This window comes from Adelges cooleyi, unplaced genomic scaffold, assembly GCF_023614345.1.
Source record: "Adelges cooleyi isolate 19-005CV unplaced genomic scaffold, UGA_ACOO_1.1 ACOO_flye_CR_arks_rails_tigmint_CR_PRNA_247, whole genome shotgun sequence".
Classification (NCBI taxonomy): domain Eukaryota; kingdom Metazoa; phylum Arthropoda; class Insecta; order Hemiptera; family Adelgidae; genus Adelges; species Adelges cooleyi.
This window is the reverse complement of record NW_026095912.1, coordinates 107,086-123,442: the sequence shown is the minus strand read 5'-3', so window position 1 is coordinate 123,442 and position 16,357 is coordinate 107,086. Positions and strand designations below refer to the sequence as shown.

The 16,357-nt window shown below is 28.6% G+C and overlaps 3 protein-coding genes across 3 annotated transcripts; 1 reads left to right on the top strand and 2 right to left on the bottom strand.

The window, feature by feature from the left end:
- The first annotated feature begins 478 nt into the window (after positions 1-478).
- Positions 479-2,553, top strand: LOC126836675 (uncharacterized). The gene is made up of 2 exons (XM_050570278.1): positions 479-663; positions 1,051-2,553. Exons 1-2 carry the CDS (start codon positions 577-579, stop codon positions 2,371-2,373), a joined length of 1,410 nt encoding a protein of 469 aa, XP_050426235.1. The 5' UTR covers positions 479-576; the 3' UTR covers positions 2,374-2,553.
- A 3,409-nt stretch (positions 2,554-5,962) lies between these two features.
- On the bottom strand, positions 5,963-7,894 carry LOC126836790 (uncharacterized). Its single transcript, XM_050570434.1, has 2 exons — positions 7,711-7,894; positions 5,963-7,435 (listed from the first exon to the last, which is right to left on the bottom strand). The coding sequence occupies exons 1-2, from the start codon at positions 7,798-7,800 to the stop codon at positions 6,107-6,109; spliced, it is 1,419 nt and encodes a 472-aa protein (XP_050426391.1). The 5' UTR covers positions 7,801-7,894; the 3' UTR covers positions 5,963-6,106.
- A 2,310-nt stretch (positions 7,895-10,204) lies between these two features.
- On the bottom strand, positions 10,205-12,010 carry LOC126836789 (uncharacterized). Its single transcript, XM_050570433.1, has 2 exons — positions 11,796-12,010; positions 10,205-11,732 (listed from the first exon to the last, which is right to left on the bottom strand). Exons 1-2 carry the CDS (start codon positions 11,880-11,882, stop codon positions 10,377-10,379), a joined length of 1,443 nt encoding a protein of 480 aa, XP_050426390.1. The 5' UTR covers positions 11,883-12,010; the 3' UTR covers positions 10,205-10,376.
- Between the last annotated feature and the right edge of the window lie 4,347 nt (positions 12,011-16,357).

Here is a 16,357-nt window from a genome sequence, read left to right as displayed (position 1 = left end):
CGTGTGTGATAAGAGTAAAGATAACATACCATTATAGTAATACCATTGAGTGTATTTATTGTACAATATGGCTGTAGTTAAATAATAATAAATACCTAACTATAACTGGCAATATTCGTGCATTTTTATTTGATCTTGTTATGCTACAACGTCCAACAATTGAAACAATGGATCCGACAAATAACCAGGTAAGCACTTATTTTGAAATATTTTTTTTCCATTAAAATTTTCGAATATATATTTGGCGGTAGATATCGGTTGTACAATTTACAAATATGAGAACGCCCATACTGAAAAAATTATATGATACGCTACTTTTTAAGTTTTTTATTGATAACACAATGATCATAAATCAAGTTGTAGTTTAATAAAAGATAAATATAATATCGAATAAAATTGCAATTTGTATGAACAAGTGGTCGTACAAAATTGAAAATATAATTATTTTCTTATGCTTTATTACAATTTAACTACCGTATATCGTCTTACGAGCATAATAGGTTAGTATTAATTACACCATATCATACGAAATACTTGTGTTTCATTATAGTGTAGTTAAAAATATAAAAAATTACAATGACTGCCAACATTTGTACATTTATGCTGTGCTGTTTTGTTATAACGTCAAATATAAACACAATCGAGTCAGCAAAAAATAACAAGGTAAGCATTTATAAATTATAATTTGTGGTAAAAAGCTGTTGTACAATATAAAACTTATTGTTCAATTTTAGACGTTTTGTAATGATGAAAAAAAGCTTCTACTATAAATTTGTTATTATGTTACAATACACGTACAACTAAGATTATTCGTTTGTACAAATGCGACCTATCTATTAATTTTTAGTCATCATCATTTATTTTCAGCCAATATAATCAACATAAATTGTATTTAACCATCATACTGAAATTAAGTTTATTTTATTTTGCATCAAGTTAAATTTTTGTTTTCAAATACTTTCATAACAATTATTATTAGCTATTAAACCGAAAACCCAACTTTTATGTATATATACAATATATTATATTATGTATTTTGTTTGTTTTCAGATAAATCCTATACGATTTTTCATTCACACATCTCGGGAAATCTATATCCGTACCTTGAATAATTTGAAAACATTCAATAAACATCCAATCGTAATTAAACAAGAAGACCAGGTGATTCTGTCAACTCCTGGTGTCGGAAATATTACAGAGTACCATTTAAAATTAAAAAGCCGAGATAAACTAGAGAAAAAAGCTGAGGACATCAAATGTAGCTATAGCGTGGTTGCAAAATCAAACATATCGTACTTGAAGAGCTTAGTGGAAAATTTAAAAAGTGGTGAACCTTTTATTAAAACTTACGAGGATACTATAAAAAGTATTAAAAAGGAAGCCGAAATTATATTCCACTTGTTAATGTTTGGAAATTTAGAAACGGGCAAATGGCTTTGGCATTATTTTTTGAAAATCGTTGCCATCAGAAAGTACAATGTCAATAAACCTTTTATCGATGAAAACCTATTCGAAGACGGCCAACTGCAATCCGGCGTTTCAGATGTCATAGACAATTGTATGGCTGAAAATTACCTTCCTCCGGCTACAATGGAATCGAATTTTATTTCGAAAAATAGGAGTACATTCGATAACATGATCAGCGACCTGTGCAATTCCGGATGGTTAATAGGCATAATATTCGACCGTGACTACGATGCGTTGATAGAATTTTTATACCTTAAACCGTTTTGGGACGACAGTGGATTGTTGTTCAGACAAATGAAAGAAGTCGATATCGATTGGAGTGAGACGAAACAACGATTCGAGCTCGAGATGGTCATTACCAAGGAATTTGTGGCAAATCGCATTTGGATGTACCATCCGTACGGACGCCTCGACCACCAATACTTGTTGGTGAAAATTATCGATGCTAGAATTTATTGCTACCTTACGGTTGTACTGTGTGTTTACGAAACACAATTATCCTCGCTCGACAAAGAGGCGCTTACGAACATCAAAGATGTCATTTATAAACTCATCGTTGAAGTGCTGAAATTAACGGCGTTCAAAGACGAGTTGCTCGTGGCTATTTCGTCGGAAGTCAGGTATGGAAAAATAACTGACTTCGACGACGTACAAGATATTTTAGCAAGAGTGCGGGCAAAGGCCAACGGGATCCTGGACGATTTAAACGGTACCGGGACAAGAGGAACGGACCGGTTCAGTTTCGACATTGACAAACAACAGCTGACTTCAATCGATTTGATAACGGGAATCATTAAGGAATTCCGAGACTATTTAACCGAATTTAGAGGCCGCTTGACGTTCCACTATAAAACGCTTTTGCATTTCATGGATCTAGTCAAAACGGCCGCTGCTCCATACATTTAAGTTTTACAATTAATAGGTTAGTGTTAATAATTACAAAATATCATACGAAAAACTTGTGTTTTAACATAGTATAGTTTGATGTATTGTAAAATATAATAATGATTGCCAACATCTGTACATTTACGTTGTGCCGTTTTGTTATAACGTCAAATATAAAAACATTTAAGGGTAACCACCTGTCTTGTGTGGCCTATTCTATGTCTATTAAGAATGCCGCTGTCTCTCCGACAAAACATTTTTGGTGGTGGCCAGTATTCTAGTGGATTTTTATTTCTAAAAAAAAAAAAATATTATTTGTACATTTAACGGAAATCATAAAATAAAGATTTTGAAAATCGTGTTTATAAAACGAAGAACACAACCTATAAAAAAAAAAATGATTTAAACAATAACATTTTTTAAGGGTCCTTTCACATAATTATTATTATTGTTGTTAAAATACTAATTATTATTTAATATTTGTTTAGTACAAATTCCTATAGAGTCTATAATATAGACATATCTAAGTATACTTCACTATTATTTACAATCAAATTAATAAAATTACAATAAATAAATAATAAGGATAACAACAATAATGTAAAAAAAAAAAATGATCATATTATAAAATAAAACTATTTCTTCATTTTATACATCAATATTGTATGAACACTGGGTTGTCATTTTTATAAAAGAAAATATATTACATTTTTAATATAATCCCGTGTACAATATACAACGCCTACAATATGTAACATAGTTTATATAACTGTCTTATCGACTATGTGTATCTATAAAAATTAAAAAAGCGTTTGGGATTACACAAGATTGAATTATTTTAGCCTCGTGACAAAAAAATGAATAGGTATTGAACAAAGTTTTAACACGAAAATACAATATTATATTGTTTGTCTTTGGTCACACTACAATTCTATAGTGTATTTAAACTTTTAGTACATTTCTTAAATTCATGTTAAAATTTGATGACATTTAACACTATTTTAAAGTTGTTCTACATGTAAAATTAATAACTACTAATGGTTGTTATTATTACCTATGAGTAGTCGAACCAATTATTTTTAATAAAAATATATTAGCTCATATTATATCCGTGCTCAAATTCCCACTTTTTGTGATAAATTTGTATTTGTTTAATTTAATATTGTTTGCACTACCGCCATATCATGATTTTTATAATAATTAAGTTGTACGTTATCGTTAAATTATCATTTATCCGATCTACTATTTCAATATGTTTACGTCCATTACTAATCTCCCTGACTTTAATATTTCAATTTGGGTTTAGACACTGGTGAGATTCATAGCCACAACTCTCTTACCTGTCACTATAAACATCCCTCATAATATTTTTAATTCAAACACTAAAAAAACCCTGTTGCAAACAATGTGTAGGTATATTTGTCCTATTATCATAATAATATTGGACATTAACAATAAGAATTATAAGTGGCACCTACGATTCTTGTCCACAAAAATAAATTGTTTTACAATGCTGTAAGTTGTAAAATGACAGCTAATATTTTAATAAAAGTATTCAGTAGGAACAAAGTTTTCAAAAAAATAACATTCTAGAAAACATTTCGGTGTGGATCTGTATTGGTATTATTATTTAAAACCCGTATTTTACAATAATTTTTCCAAAACAACACACACATATTTATTACTAAAACTGAATTAAAATAATCGATTTGCGATGGGTCAATACACGACAATAGGCAGAATTTAGTAAAATCGATTTATAGATGAACCTGGGCATTTAATACTTTGGAGCAAACAATACATCTCGGTAAAATTGAGGGATTCTTATCCCTCAACTTCTCTAATATTAAAGAAAAAGTTTTGTTTAAGAAAATTGCCAATTTAAGTTCACAAATAACTACTTTTGTTTTAAAAACAACTGATACACGTGATAGTCATGAGACAGTCGATATTACATTTTAAGTAAGACAACGTGTACAAATAAGTGTCAAGTACACATAGTCTGTGACTTTATAACGGGGTTTTATAAAAAATCGAATAACCTTGTGTTATGAATATTCTATTAAATATAATTTTATTGTTTTCTTTGTTAAAGCTACTGATTTTTATGCAAGCCTACTGCGACAATCGCTAATATGCTTAGAAATAATTTATAACAACGACAACAAATTACGAGCGATTATAAGACGTACATAATAGAAAATAAATAACTAAAGAATCATGTAAATTATCCTTTTTTTAAATGTATGACATATTATTTATTGTACGTAAAAAACACAATAGCCATTATCATCCAAAAATGTGTGGAAATATTTTAAATTCCGTGCTTATGTAATTAACAATATTCAAAATATTTTATTTTTAACTGACATGGCATATCAATAAAAAGAGGTCAAAGTTAAAAAGTGAATAATTATCAAATTCGGTTTAATTTTCCTGATTTCGATTATGAAGGATGAATTTTTTTTTTAACAATATATTAAATGTCACATTTTACACTTAATATATAAAGATAGTGAGTTTGTTTTTTTTTTTAAGAAAGTTAGTATGAATAAATAAACATTTGGTTCGGGGTAATGTCAAATAGTTTTGTCTTTTCAGAATGTTCAAAATATAAAACCGTTGCCCTCGAATTTTTTTTTTTTTTTGCAATTGTATGATCACTTTTGAATATGACTTGCGATATTAAAATTCGATGGTTGACAATATTCTCGCACAGACATCAAAGCTTAGGATTTTTACACAACGATTTAAATTTTTTTTTTTTTGTGTACCGTGGCTGTAATTTGTACACGTTATCTTTTAGTTTAATATCCATTGTTTTATTTATATAGTGAGTATTATAACATAAACTTGCGTGTACACAAGTGTGTCACAATCTATAACGTTTTAAAATGAAACAAATAAGGTTAAAACTTTATTCCAATTCCGAACCTCCTATCACATTATTTCCTTTATTATCGAGGCTGGTTTCTCTATTTAATGCATTTTGTTAAGTTTTGTTTTAATTTTGTATATACCTATTAGCCACTCATTATTGTTTAATTTTATGTAATTGTCGAGATAAATTGTAATATGCAGAATCTCAATAAAAAAAAAAAAAAAGGTTAAAACTATTAAGAAACAAAAACTGGCGTACTTACATATAATAAATGAACATATATGCCCAGTAGATATTCCTAGACGGCGGAACTTACTAGTACTATAACTAAAGGTACAAATTCGATAAAAATTTGTACTAAAACTAAATTGCCTCGTTTTAAAAATGCAAAATCATACCAAATTTTAAATATTTTGTAGGAATTTAAACGACTAATTAAAGATTTGCTCTCTTTAGGCAATACAAATTCTATTTTGGCATCGATACTTTTTATCCGTATTTCACATGTATGTAAAGGTAAAATACATACGTATTATACTCGTTGGTGTATATAACTTCCATAGTTAAACTTACCGAACTCTGATATTATTCTTGGAATGAGTATTTATTTAACAAACAAATAGTACAAATTTAAAAAATACATATTAACTTATTCACAACAAAAAGATGATTTGCTTTTAAATATCATATCAATTATTTTGTTATCTATAGAATTTCTATGTAGCCAGAATGAAAAATATTAATAATATATATTACAATAATATTATAACGCGTTGAATGAATAAAACATTTTGAAACGTTAGTAAGCTTAGAAATAATAGTGAATTAACATAACTATATTTTAAATGTTGGACAATGATGAAATTAATTAAACTAAGACAGTCTAGAACGATTAAGAAGGCGAGAATACTGAAATACACCAATAAAATTCAAAAACACTTTATAATGGAACGGTAAGAAACTTTTAAATTCTTTTAAATAGTCTTCAAAATCGTTGATGATTTTTTTTAACAAATCGTAAGTAGGCAGTTGGTCTTCGTAAAGGTTTAAACTGAGCCGATCGATTTCGTTTGAACTGGCACCATTTAAATCGTTTAGAATCCCGTTGGCCTTTGTCCGCACTCTTGCTAAAATGCCATTTATGTGTTCGATGTCGCTTATTTTTCCAGACTTGAGTTCGGATGAAAGGACAACAAGAAAATCATCTTTGTAGGCCGTTAAGTTCAATGCTTCAGCTATAACGTTAATAATAAGATCTTTGATGTCTGTAAGCGCCTGTTCGCCGAGCATGAATAATTGTTGTTCGTAAACATGCAATACAACCGTAAGGTAACAATAAATTCTGGCATCGATAATTTTGACCAACAAGAGTTGGCTGTCCAGGCGTCCGTATGGTTTGTACATCCATGTGCGATTTTCTACAAATCTTTTGGTAATAACCACTTCATGTTCAAATCGTTGTTTCGTTTCACTCCAATCGATATCGACTTCTTTTATTTGTCTAAACAAAAATGTATTGTAGTGCCAAAACGGTTTGAGATATAAAAATTCTATCACGGCCAAAACACGGTCGTAGAAAGTATCATGAATCAATATGGTATCACGTAGATGGTGAATCATAATATGGTATGTACTAATATTTTTCGAAATAAAATCATATTCCATTGCAGTCGGAGGAAGGTATTTTTCAGCCATGCACTTTTCGATGACACTTGTAACACCGGATTGCAGTTGGTCGTCTACGAATGGGTTTTCTCGGATAAAAGGTATAATATTATCGCCGTATTGACTGATGGCAACGATTTTCAACAAAAATATCCAAAGCCATTTTCCAATCTCTAAATTTGACCTCATTAACATTTGAAGTATATTTTTGGCTTCCTCTTCAAGACGTTTTATAGTATCCTCGTAATTAATAAAAGGTTCTCCGCTTTTTAACTTGTCAACTAATTTTTCCAAGTACAATATGTTTGATTTTGTAATTACACAAAAACTACATTGAATGTCTTGGATCTTGTTCTCAAATTTACCCAGAGATTCAATTTTTAATTGTATTTCTTCTTCATTATTACAACGTTTCGACAGAATATTCTCTTCGTTAGCTTCAATAACAATTGGAATTTCTTTGAATGTATTTACGCGATTTATGCTATATACATACCACGCATTATATAGCGGATTAACAAATTGTATAGGAGTAACCTAAAATAAAAAATGTATTACAAAAGGCAACTATAAAAGTGACCCAAATTGGGTGCTTTGCCTAATAACTATATTAAAAATAATTATTACTCGTATGTTAAAAAAAAAAATTAACTAGTCGTTTAACAAAATAACATGGTACATCTAATATATATTGTAGTTTTTTTTTATATTGCTATAAAAATTAATTTTTATATTGTACAGCTTCTATCAGTCGCAAATTTTGAGATCGAAATTATTTCAGAGAAATATTATAGTTAAAAATATATGTTTACCTTGCTGCTGCTGCCTGCCGACTCGATTGGTTTTATATTTGACGTTATAGCAAAACAACACAAAATAAATGCAAAAATGTTAGCAAGCATTGTTATTTTTCAAGTTTTTAATTGAACTATAATAAAACACAAGTCTTACGTGTGGTAAAGTGTAACTTATAATAAAGTATTATACTCACCAGACGTTATACGGTAGCTAAATTGTAATAATAGCTAAACACTTGATCATGCAAATTGCAATTTTTTTTTTATTACACAACAACTTGATTTATGAATATCGTGTTATTAATTTAAAATTAAAATAGCAGCAGCTGATGTAGAATATAATTTATGTAACGTTTCATTTCCGGTGCCCTATAGTTTAATAATTAATATCAAGCCAAATAAAATAATTGTATGTATTATTTTTATAAATGTTAAGCAATGTAGATGTGTACAGGTACTATATGACGTATAATAATTAATATAGAATATAAAGAAAATATTTAATTATTTAAAATTTATAGTATACATTAGGGTGGCGCAAAAAAAATCGATCTTCGAAATGTTAATGGGCTAACATTTAAATTTGTTCTATACATCAAAAAAGAGACTTGGTGAAAATTTGAGATAAAAAAAAAAATTTTTACTGATCGCTCAACGCGTTTTAAGTAAATTGACCAAAAATTTTCAAAAATGACTTAAATTATAACATTTTTGGTCAAAAATCCTCATTAGCACATCTAAATTGTAGTATTTTTCGCGTTAAGTACAACTGTTTGAGTTTTAAAATCCTAAGTTAAAAATTAATTACGTAATTAACAAAAATTCGTAATTAAAAGGTTAATTTTCAATTAAGCTTAAATTAACTAAAAAAATTTTTTTTTTTAAATTTTTAATACTTTATTTTGTTGAACGTTATGTATGTTTCTAGTGAAAAAAAAATTTTTACTAATGTTAAAAACTTATACCTTTTTTGTCATTTTTTCGTGCACCAAAATGAACGTTTTACTGAAAAATGTGTATTATGTGTCAAATAATAAAATACTTATCGTTATGAATTTTGGCTGTTATATTTGATTACAATTTATTTAATAACCATGATATTAGGATGTATGTCTTTTGCATAGCTCACAGTCGTTATATATTTTTTATCTTTTTAAAATTAGTTTATATTTTAAATGCTAAACACTTGCGCGTATTATTATGATTATATGATTTTAAATAAAAAACGTTTACCTAATTTGGAGCCTCTTAAATTAACATTAAAAATATATTTCAAAATATAGTAGGTTATTAACCATTCACTGTAACTAAATTATTTTTATAAGTGTGGGGAAGCACAGGTCTATAAGAATTATTACAAGTTGAAAACATGTACATTTACCAGGCTTTTTTTTCGATTTCGAAAATCAAGGTGTATCATTTTTTGTGTACACAAGAGTCTCACAATCTTTAACGTTTTAAAATGAAACGTCTTAGTATAAAATTATTTTTAAAAAAAACTTTCGTACTTACATATAATTAATGAACACGTATGCCCTCTAAACAAATATTAAAAATAATTGCTAGATGCTCTTAAACGGCGGCACTTATTAGTGCTACGTCTAAAGGTACAAATTCAATAACAATTTCTAACTAATCGCCTTTTTTAAAAATTTATACAGCGCCAAAATGATCAAGCTGAAAATGCAAAATCGTACAAAACTTTAAATATTTTGTAAGAATTTAAACGACTAATAAATCAAAGATTTACTCTCTTTAGGCATTACAAATTCTATTTTGGCTGCGATGAGTTTGATCAGTATTTTACATGTACATAAACGTACAATACATACGTGTTATACTCGTTGGTGTATGCAACTCTTATACTTAAATTTATCCAACCCAAGGTGGGACATAATACAATACACCATTTTCTCTGTTATCCGTTCTAAAATCATTTTTTTTTTTATTAGGAAAAATACCACCAAAAAAAACAGTGCAGTTCGAGCCAAGCTCAGATTAAGCCAGTTCAGTATAAACCATAAGAGTTCTAAAATCATTAATATAAAAATTATTTATTTCATAATTTTGATTTTTTATTTGCATTGAAAAGGGCTATTGTTATTTTTCCAAAAAAAAAAATCATTGGACTTTAATTATATTTAGTTTTATAAACATTATTTTTAAATCCATATTTTATATGGATCAATTTGTATAGTATTATAAATTGTATTATTCAAGTATGTTTTACATACTCTGTGTTCATCGTTTTTATAACATGATTTTGAAAATCATTATTTTATATTTGCCGTTAAACGTCTAAATATTTTTTTTAATTAAAAATCAAATTTTTCCAGTGATTTTCTGTCATAAAACAAATGTATCTTACAAAATATTTTTCTTGGAATAAGTTTTAATTGAACAAAAAAATATTTTTAATGTGTACACATCTTAAAAAGATATTTTAACATAATATTTACCAAATGTAGTATGAATTGCTTTTAAATATCATATTATCAATAATATAATTTACTGTGTAGCCAAAATGAAAAATACTAATAATAATATATCTTACATTACTTGCATTAAATGAATTAAATATGGTTTAGGAAAGATTTTTTGGAAGTTTTACTATGCTTAGTAACAATAATGAATAAACATAACTGTATTTTATATGTTGGACAATGATGAAATTAATTAAATTAATATAGTCTAACACGACTAAGAAGGCGAGAATACGGATATTCACCTATAAAATTCAAAAGAACTTTATAATCAAACGGCAAAAAACTTTTTAATTCTTTTAAATAGTCTTCGAAATCGTCGATGATTTTTATTATCATATCGTAGGTAGGCAATTGGTTTTCGTCATGATTGAAACTGAGCCGATCGATTTCGTTTGAACTGGCACCATTTAAATCGTTTAGGATCCCGTTGGCCTTTGTCCGCACTCTTGCTAAAATGTCATTTATCCAATCGATATGGTTCACATTTATTTTTCCAAACTTGAGTTCTGATGAAAGGACAACAAGAAAATCATCTTTGTAAGCCGTTAATTTCAATGCTTCAATCATAACCTTAGTAATACGACTTTTGATGTCTGTAAGCGCCTGTTCGTCGAGCATAAATAATTGTTGTTCATAAACATGCAGTACAACCGTAAGGTAACAATAAATTCTGGCATCGATAATTTTGACAAACAAGTATTGGTGGTCGAGACGTCTGTACGGATGGTACATCCAAATGCGATTATCCACAAATTCTTTGGTAATAACCACCTCGAGCTCAAATCGTTGTTTCGTCTCACCCCAATCGATATTGACTTCTTCCATTTCTCTGAACAGTAACTGATTGCTGAGCCAAAATGGTTTGAGATATAAAAATTCTATCACGCCCAAAACATGGTTGTGGAAAATATCATCAATTATTGTAGGATCATATAGATGGTGGAACATATAATCGTATGTGTTATAATTTTTTGAAATAAAATCATATTCCATTGCAGTCGGAGGAAGGTATTTTTCAGCCATGCACTTTTCGATGACACTTGTAACACCGGATTGCAGTTGGTCGTCTACGAATGGGTTTTCTCGGATAAAAGGTATAATGTTATCACCGTATTGACTGATGGCAACGATTTTCAACAAAAATATCCAAAGCCATTTTCCAATCTCTAAATTTGACATCAATAAAATTCGTAGTATATATTTGGCTTCCTTTTCTAAACCTGTTACAATTTCCTCGTTATTAGTCAAACGAACTCCGCTTTTTAACTTTTCTGCTAAATTTTTCAAGTACAGTATATGTAATTTTGTAACTACACAATAACTACATTGGATGTCTTGAATTTTGTTCTCAAATTTACCCAGAGATTCAATTTTTAATTGCATATCTTTATCACTGTATAAATGTTTCGACAAAATATTCTCTTCATTGGATTCAATAATAATTGTATCTTTTTTGAATGTTCTTAAGCGATTCACTTCATATACATACGGCTCTTCATATATTATAATATTTAATAAATAATGTTTCTTGTATTGTACAGGTACTTCAAACTGCCGAATTTTAAAAACGAAATTATTTCAGCAAAAAATGTATAGTTAAAAACAAATGCTTACCTTGCTGTTGCCCGTTGACTCGATTGATTTTATATTTGACGTTATAGCAAAACAACACAAAATAAATGCAAAAATGTTGGCAACCATTGTTATTTTTCAGAATATTTTTAACTAAACTATAATAAAACACAAGTCTTACCTGTGGTATAGTGTAACTTAAGTCTTATACTAAAGTATCATTTTCGCCAGACGTTATACGGTAGCAAAAGTTTTTATTGCGTTACAGTGTAAAAAGGCATAAGTAAAGTGTTTTTATTTTGCGATTCCATTCGACCACACTTGTTCATACAAATTGCAATTTTTTTTTTTTTTTTTTGAAACACCAGAACTTGAAGTATGAAATAGCAGCTTACGATAAAGCGTATTTTTTAGAGCTCTGTGACCATATTTTTTGGTATAATTTATGTATTGTAAAACTTTTAGGTTATACACTTTTTACTATCGTTTTACGTTTAGTTGGGAAAAATCGATTATCTATCATTTCCAACTACTCAGTGCCCTATTGTTTAAAAATTAATTTCAAGCCGAACAAAATAATTGTATTTACTGTTTAAACAAAATATATTTATGAATGTAGATGTCTGATACCATATTATGATGTATAATAATTAATATAGAAAATATTTCATAGTTTTAAGTTTATGATTTGAATATAAACTGTATTGAAATGTATACAAACATGTTGAGCTTAACAACGAACATAACTCATTAAAATGAACTGCTATCATCTTTTTTAAGAATACTCCACTACTGTTTGTCCAAACATACTTACATAAATATGTAACTGGAATCAATTGTGTTTGCAAGTTAGAACAGTTTGTTAAAGTCAAATTATTATAGTTGATGTTTAACATAACACATTGATTGATAACCATGATATTAGGATGTATGACTTTTGCATAGCTCACACTTGCTTTTTAATTGTTTAAATATTTCACATTTTATACCTAGTTGCCCATTTTAGTCTTCGGTAGATTACCACCATGACACCTTAATTTAATTACCCAAGCGAAGCGGAACATGAGTTTTAATACCTACTATACCTCAATTCTTACAAAAACATACTAACATAGTAAAAAAAATGTGATCAGAGGCCCTAACCGTATTAAAGTGGGCATGAACTCCGCTGCACGTTAGTACATAGGAACATAGATATTTCTTTATATAGAAGTATAGATTGTTTTTTAACTATTAAGTGTTAAGGGGAAGGTGGGGGGGGGAATTGCAGCCACCTAAGCAATAATTAAAATACCTTCGAAACTATAAGTCCAGAAATTTGGCTATTTCTTGAAATCGAACTATCGAGTTTTTTTTTCGGAAAAAATATTCCGATGTAATTGATAATTATTTTTTGGTGGAAAAAAAGCTGTTTATCATTTTGAAACATCTTAGGTAGTATTATTTTTTTACAACCCTCCCCCCCCCCAGAGCAAGTTTGAATGTACCCCACTGGTTATGGAAAAGCGTGCTACAGTGTATTTACTCAAATGCATAAGGCTTGGTTTATTAAGTCAGAGGTATTAATATAATTTTATCTTAAATAACTCTCCGATCCCCGTTTTAATATACCCTACTCTATATAAACCCATTTAGTTACCTTTAGTTAAGCTTTATCTTGTAAAAATGTCTAGTTTCACTTGGGGTGTTTAGGGAACTGCATTTTTTTCAAGAAATGATCGTGCAATTATTCTTTAGATCTTCAATAACTATAAACTCAATTTGAAAAAACTTCTCTTGTGCTTAAAAGGGGGAATATAAAAGGAGGGGGGAGGGGTACTGGTTGAGGACAATTTTTTTCTTGTACATAATACGTATTACAATATTGTATATAATATATTATATTGTAATATACGGATAGTCATCGTTCGACCAAAAACGTCTTTTGTGGAATAGAAATTAGAATACATTTAATTAGACTACATACCTATACGAATATTATTGATTTAAAAATAATATATAATCTATACCTGTTTTGGAAATGTTTAAGTTATTTAGGTAGTAGGTATATATTATGTGTCAATATTCAATATTTACATCGCATTCACCAGTTGTCCAATTACAATATATCCTATAGTTGATTTAAATAAGAGTAAATTGTGTTTTATAATATCTAAGTATATTTTATTGCGGATAAGGGGTTTTTTCATAGTTATACAATATTATGTCCTCTGTATATCGTCTGATGGAAAATTATTTCGCAAATACATTTCCCCCGTTTGATTTTTTTTTTTTTTATAATTCTCCACCAATAGTATCATTCCAAGAAAAAGTTATATGGAAACACCAGCCATAAACTACAAAAACGCGTTGAAAACAGTAACGGAAGGGCCCATCTAACACATGTGCGAATTAGGAAAAAATGGCCAAGAGTTAGCAGAGAAGTTGATGCAGTTCCCAAACACATATAAAACTAATATATGGAAAAAAACTACTACACACTAATCTGTTGCAGATTCATCATATAAAAAAAAGTATTTGTAAAAACGAAGTATGCGTATGATCGACAAGACTGACGTCAGCTACAATCTGCGTTTGACGTTTGACACTATACGACAATAACATGTTTTCTACAAAAAATCGTACGCCCCATGTAAACACAATGGTTCTTTTAAAACATATCCCGTTAAATGTAGAAAAAGACTGTACGCTTTTGTAATACAACTACATATATAATAAAATGGGTTTCAGTATCGATTGGCGTGGTTTTCTTCATAGTGTTTTTAAAGAGTTCAACGTTTGACATTATGTTAACATGTATTATACAACTATGTGGATTTATTTTTTAGCATTTATTATTTTATGGTCAACTCCAGGTAATTAATATTATATTTTATTAATATAAAACATTTTTTTCATTATTATTCAATTGCAGCAATTTATGCGCGAAAGTTATGTACATAATTATAGATATTAACGCTAACTAAAGTATTTTGTTGTAGGCTCAATATTATTAATACAGGGTGATTCTTTTATCATGAACCGCTCAATATCTCAAAGGTATTAATAAGAAATTAAAATAGTTTTTTTTATATCGTTGTTATACAATATGATCTCAATTTTTCGCAATTTTTTTTGTTTTTACCCCCCTCCCAATTTAGTTTTTTTGATAGCAACTTTTGATACTTAAATGGTAAAGAGTAAACCTTGTAGAGTTATTTTTATCTACCCGCGTTACCTACCGCACTCCACCTCCCGTCATCAGTCAACTTCACTTTCAAATGAATATAACTTTTGAATGGATGAATAAAAATACAAATTTATTTCACCAATTATTTTTTAAAAATATTTTTGAATAAAATGGCCATCTTGAAAAAAAGAATGTAATAAAAAAAAAAGTAAAACAGGTAAGTGCAATAAAAACGATGGTGCTACAGCGCAAGTGAGTGGAAGTTTTTAAAAAAAAATCTCAAAAATATTCACTAGAACTAAAGTCATTTAATTTATCAAATCTTTGTGGGCCATCCTGTATAATCTATTTATTTGAGGAAAAAACGTAAAAATATTAAGTACCTTTTAAAACAATAGACTTCTGAAAATGTTCCGTAAACTTGGGTCTAAATCTGAACATAGGTTTGATAACCACGAAAAATGTCTTGTTTTTTTTTATGAAATTTTTTTATCGTGTCCACGTAAAGGTAATTTGTGATTTCCACAAAATGTTATACAATTAAACATTTTTTTTTTAAATATCTCGATTTTTAGAAACTTGCTCATTAGGACGTTTAATCCCTGATTTCGCTATCAATTTGACTTCTTATGTCAATAGTTCCGAACACTTAGAAATTTGCCTCATTTTGTAGACGTTTAAGCGAATTTTCATGTTTATTTATTTTGGCTAAAAGATGTATTAAATCTTTTACTCCAAGATATCTCACCTCCGAAAAAAAAGGGGAAAAAAATAGCCCAGTATTAAAATGACGAGTGTATTCATTTTGTGCTTTTTATGGAATATTAGTTAATATTATTTTATGTTATATTTATATATACTACGAAAACCGGGTTTTATATGCGCGGTTCACAATAAAGCGCACCACAACGTTGTAATCTTTATCTAGTCAGAAAATTAGTATCGCCCTAGTCATAACAAAGTTTATACGACCGCCGCTGTATGATATTATACTTATAGATACTCACAATGTTATTAGTTATATCGACAGTCACCTGCACTATCACATTATTATATATATATATATATATATAACAAAGTATTCCTTAAAATGAAATATCAAATCGAATATATTATTTCTACTGTTCACCGTCGCACATAGCCGCATATAGTAATTACAATAATAAATTATAATATCACATAGAATACAATAAAAAGTGTAACAATAATACACACATGTTATACATAAAAGGTTTACAGATAGAATGAGCACAGAGCCCTTAAACCAAATGCTATTTATGTCAAAACTACAAGGTTGTACGCGCGCCCAAAACTGCACGAGTGTTAGCAAAACAATCTTGTTTTTCAGAAAACATTTTTCTGTTTACTAAGTATTTTTATAATAAAGATAAACAACATATTTATATTGTGAAATACTTCCTGATGTATAAAATAT

Excerpts from the sequence above, each read along its gene's own strand:
- LOC126836675 (XM_050570278.1), top strand. The coding sequence starts at position 577 with ATGACTGCCAACATTTGTACATTTATGCTGTGCTGTTTTGTTATAACG. Across the intron at positions 664-1,050 it reads AGTCAGCAAAAAATAACAAG|ATAAATCCTATACGATTTTT; the intron begins GTAAGCATTTAT and ends GTTTGTTTTCAG.
- LOC126836790 (XM_050570434.1), bottom strand. The coding sequence starts at position 7,800 with ATGCTTGCTAACATTTTTGCATTTATTTTGTGTTGTTTTGCTATAACG. Across the intron at positions 7,436-7,710 it reads CGGCAGGCAGCAGCAGCAAG|GTTACTCCTATACAATTTGT; the intron begins GTAAACATATAT and ends TTTTTATTTTAG.
- LOC126836789 (XM_050570433.1), bottom strand. The coding sequence starts at position 11,882 with ATGGTTGCCAACATTTTTGCATTTATTTTGTGTTGTTTTGCTATAACG. Across the intron at positions 11,733-11,795 it reads AGTCAACGGGCAACAGCAAG|TTTGAAGTACCTGTACAATA; the intron begins GTAAGCATTTGT and ends AAAATTCGGCAG.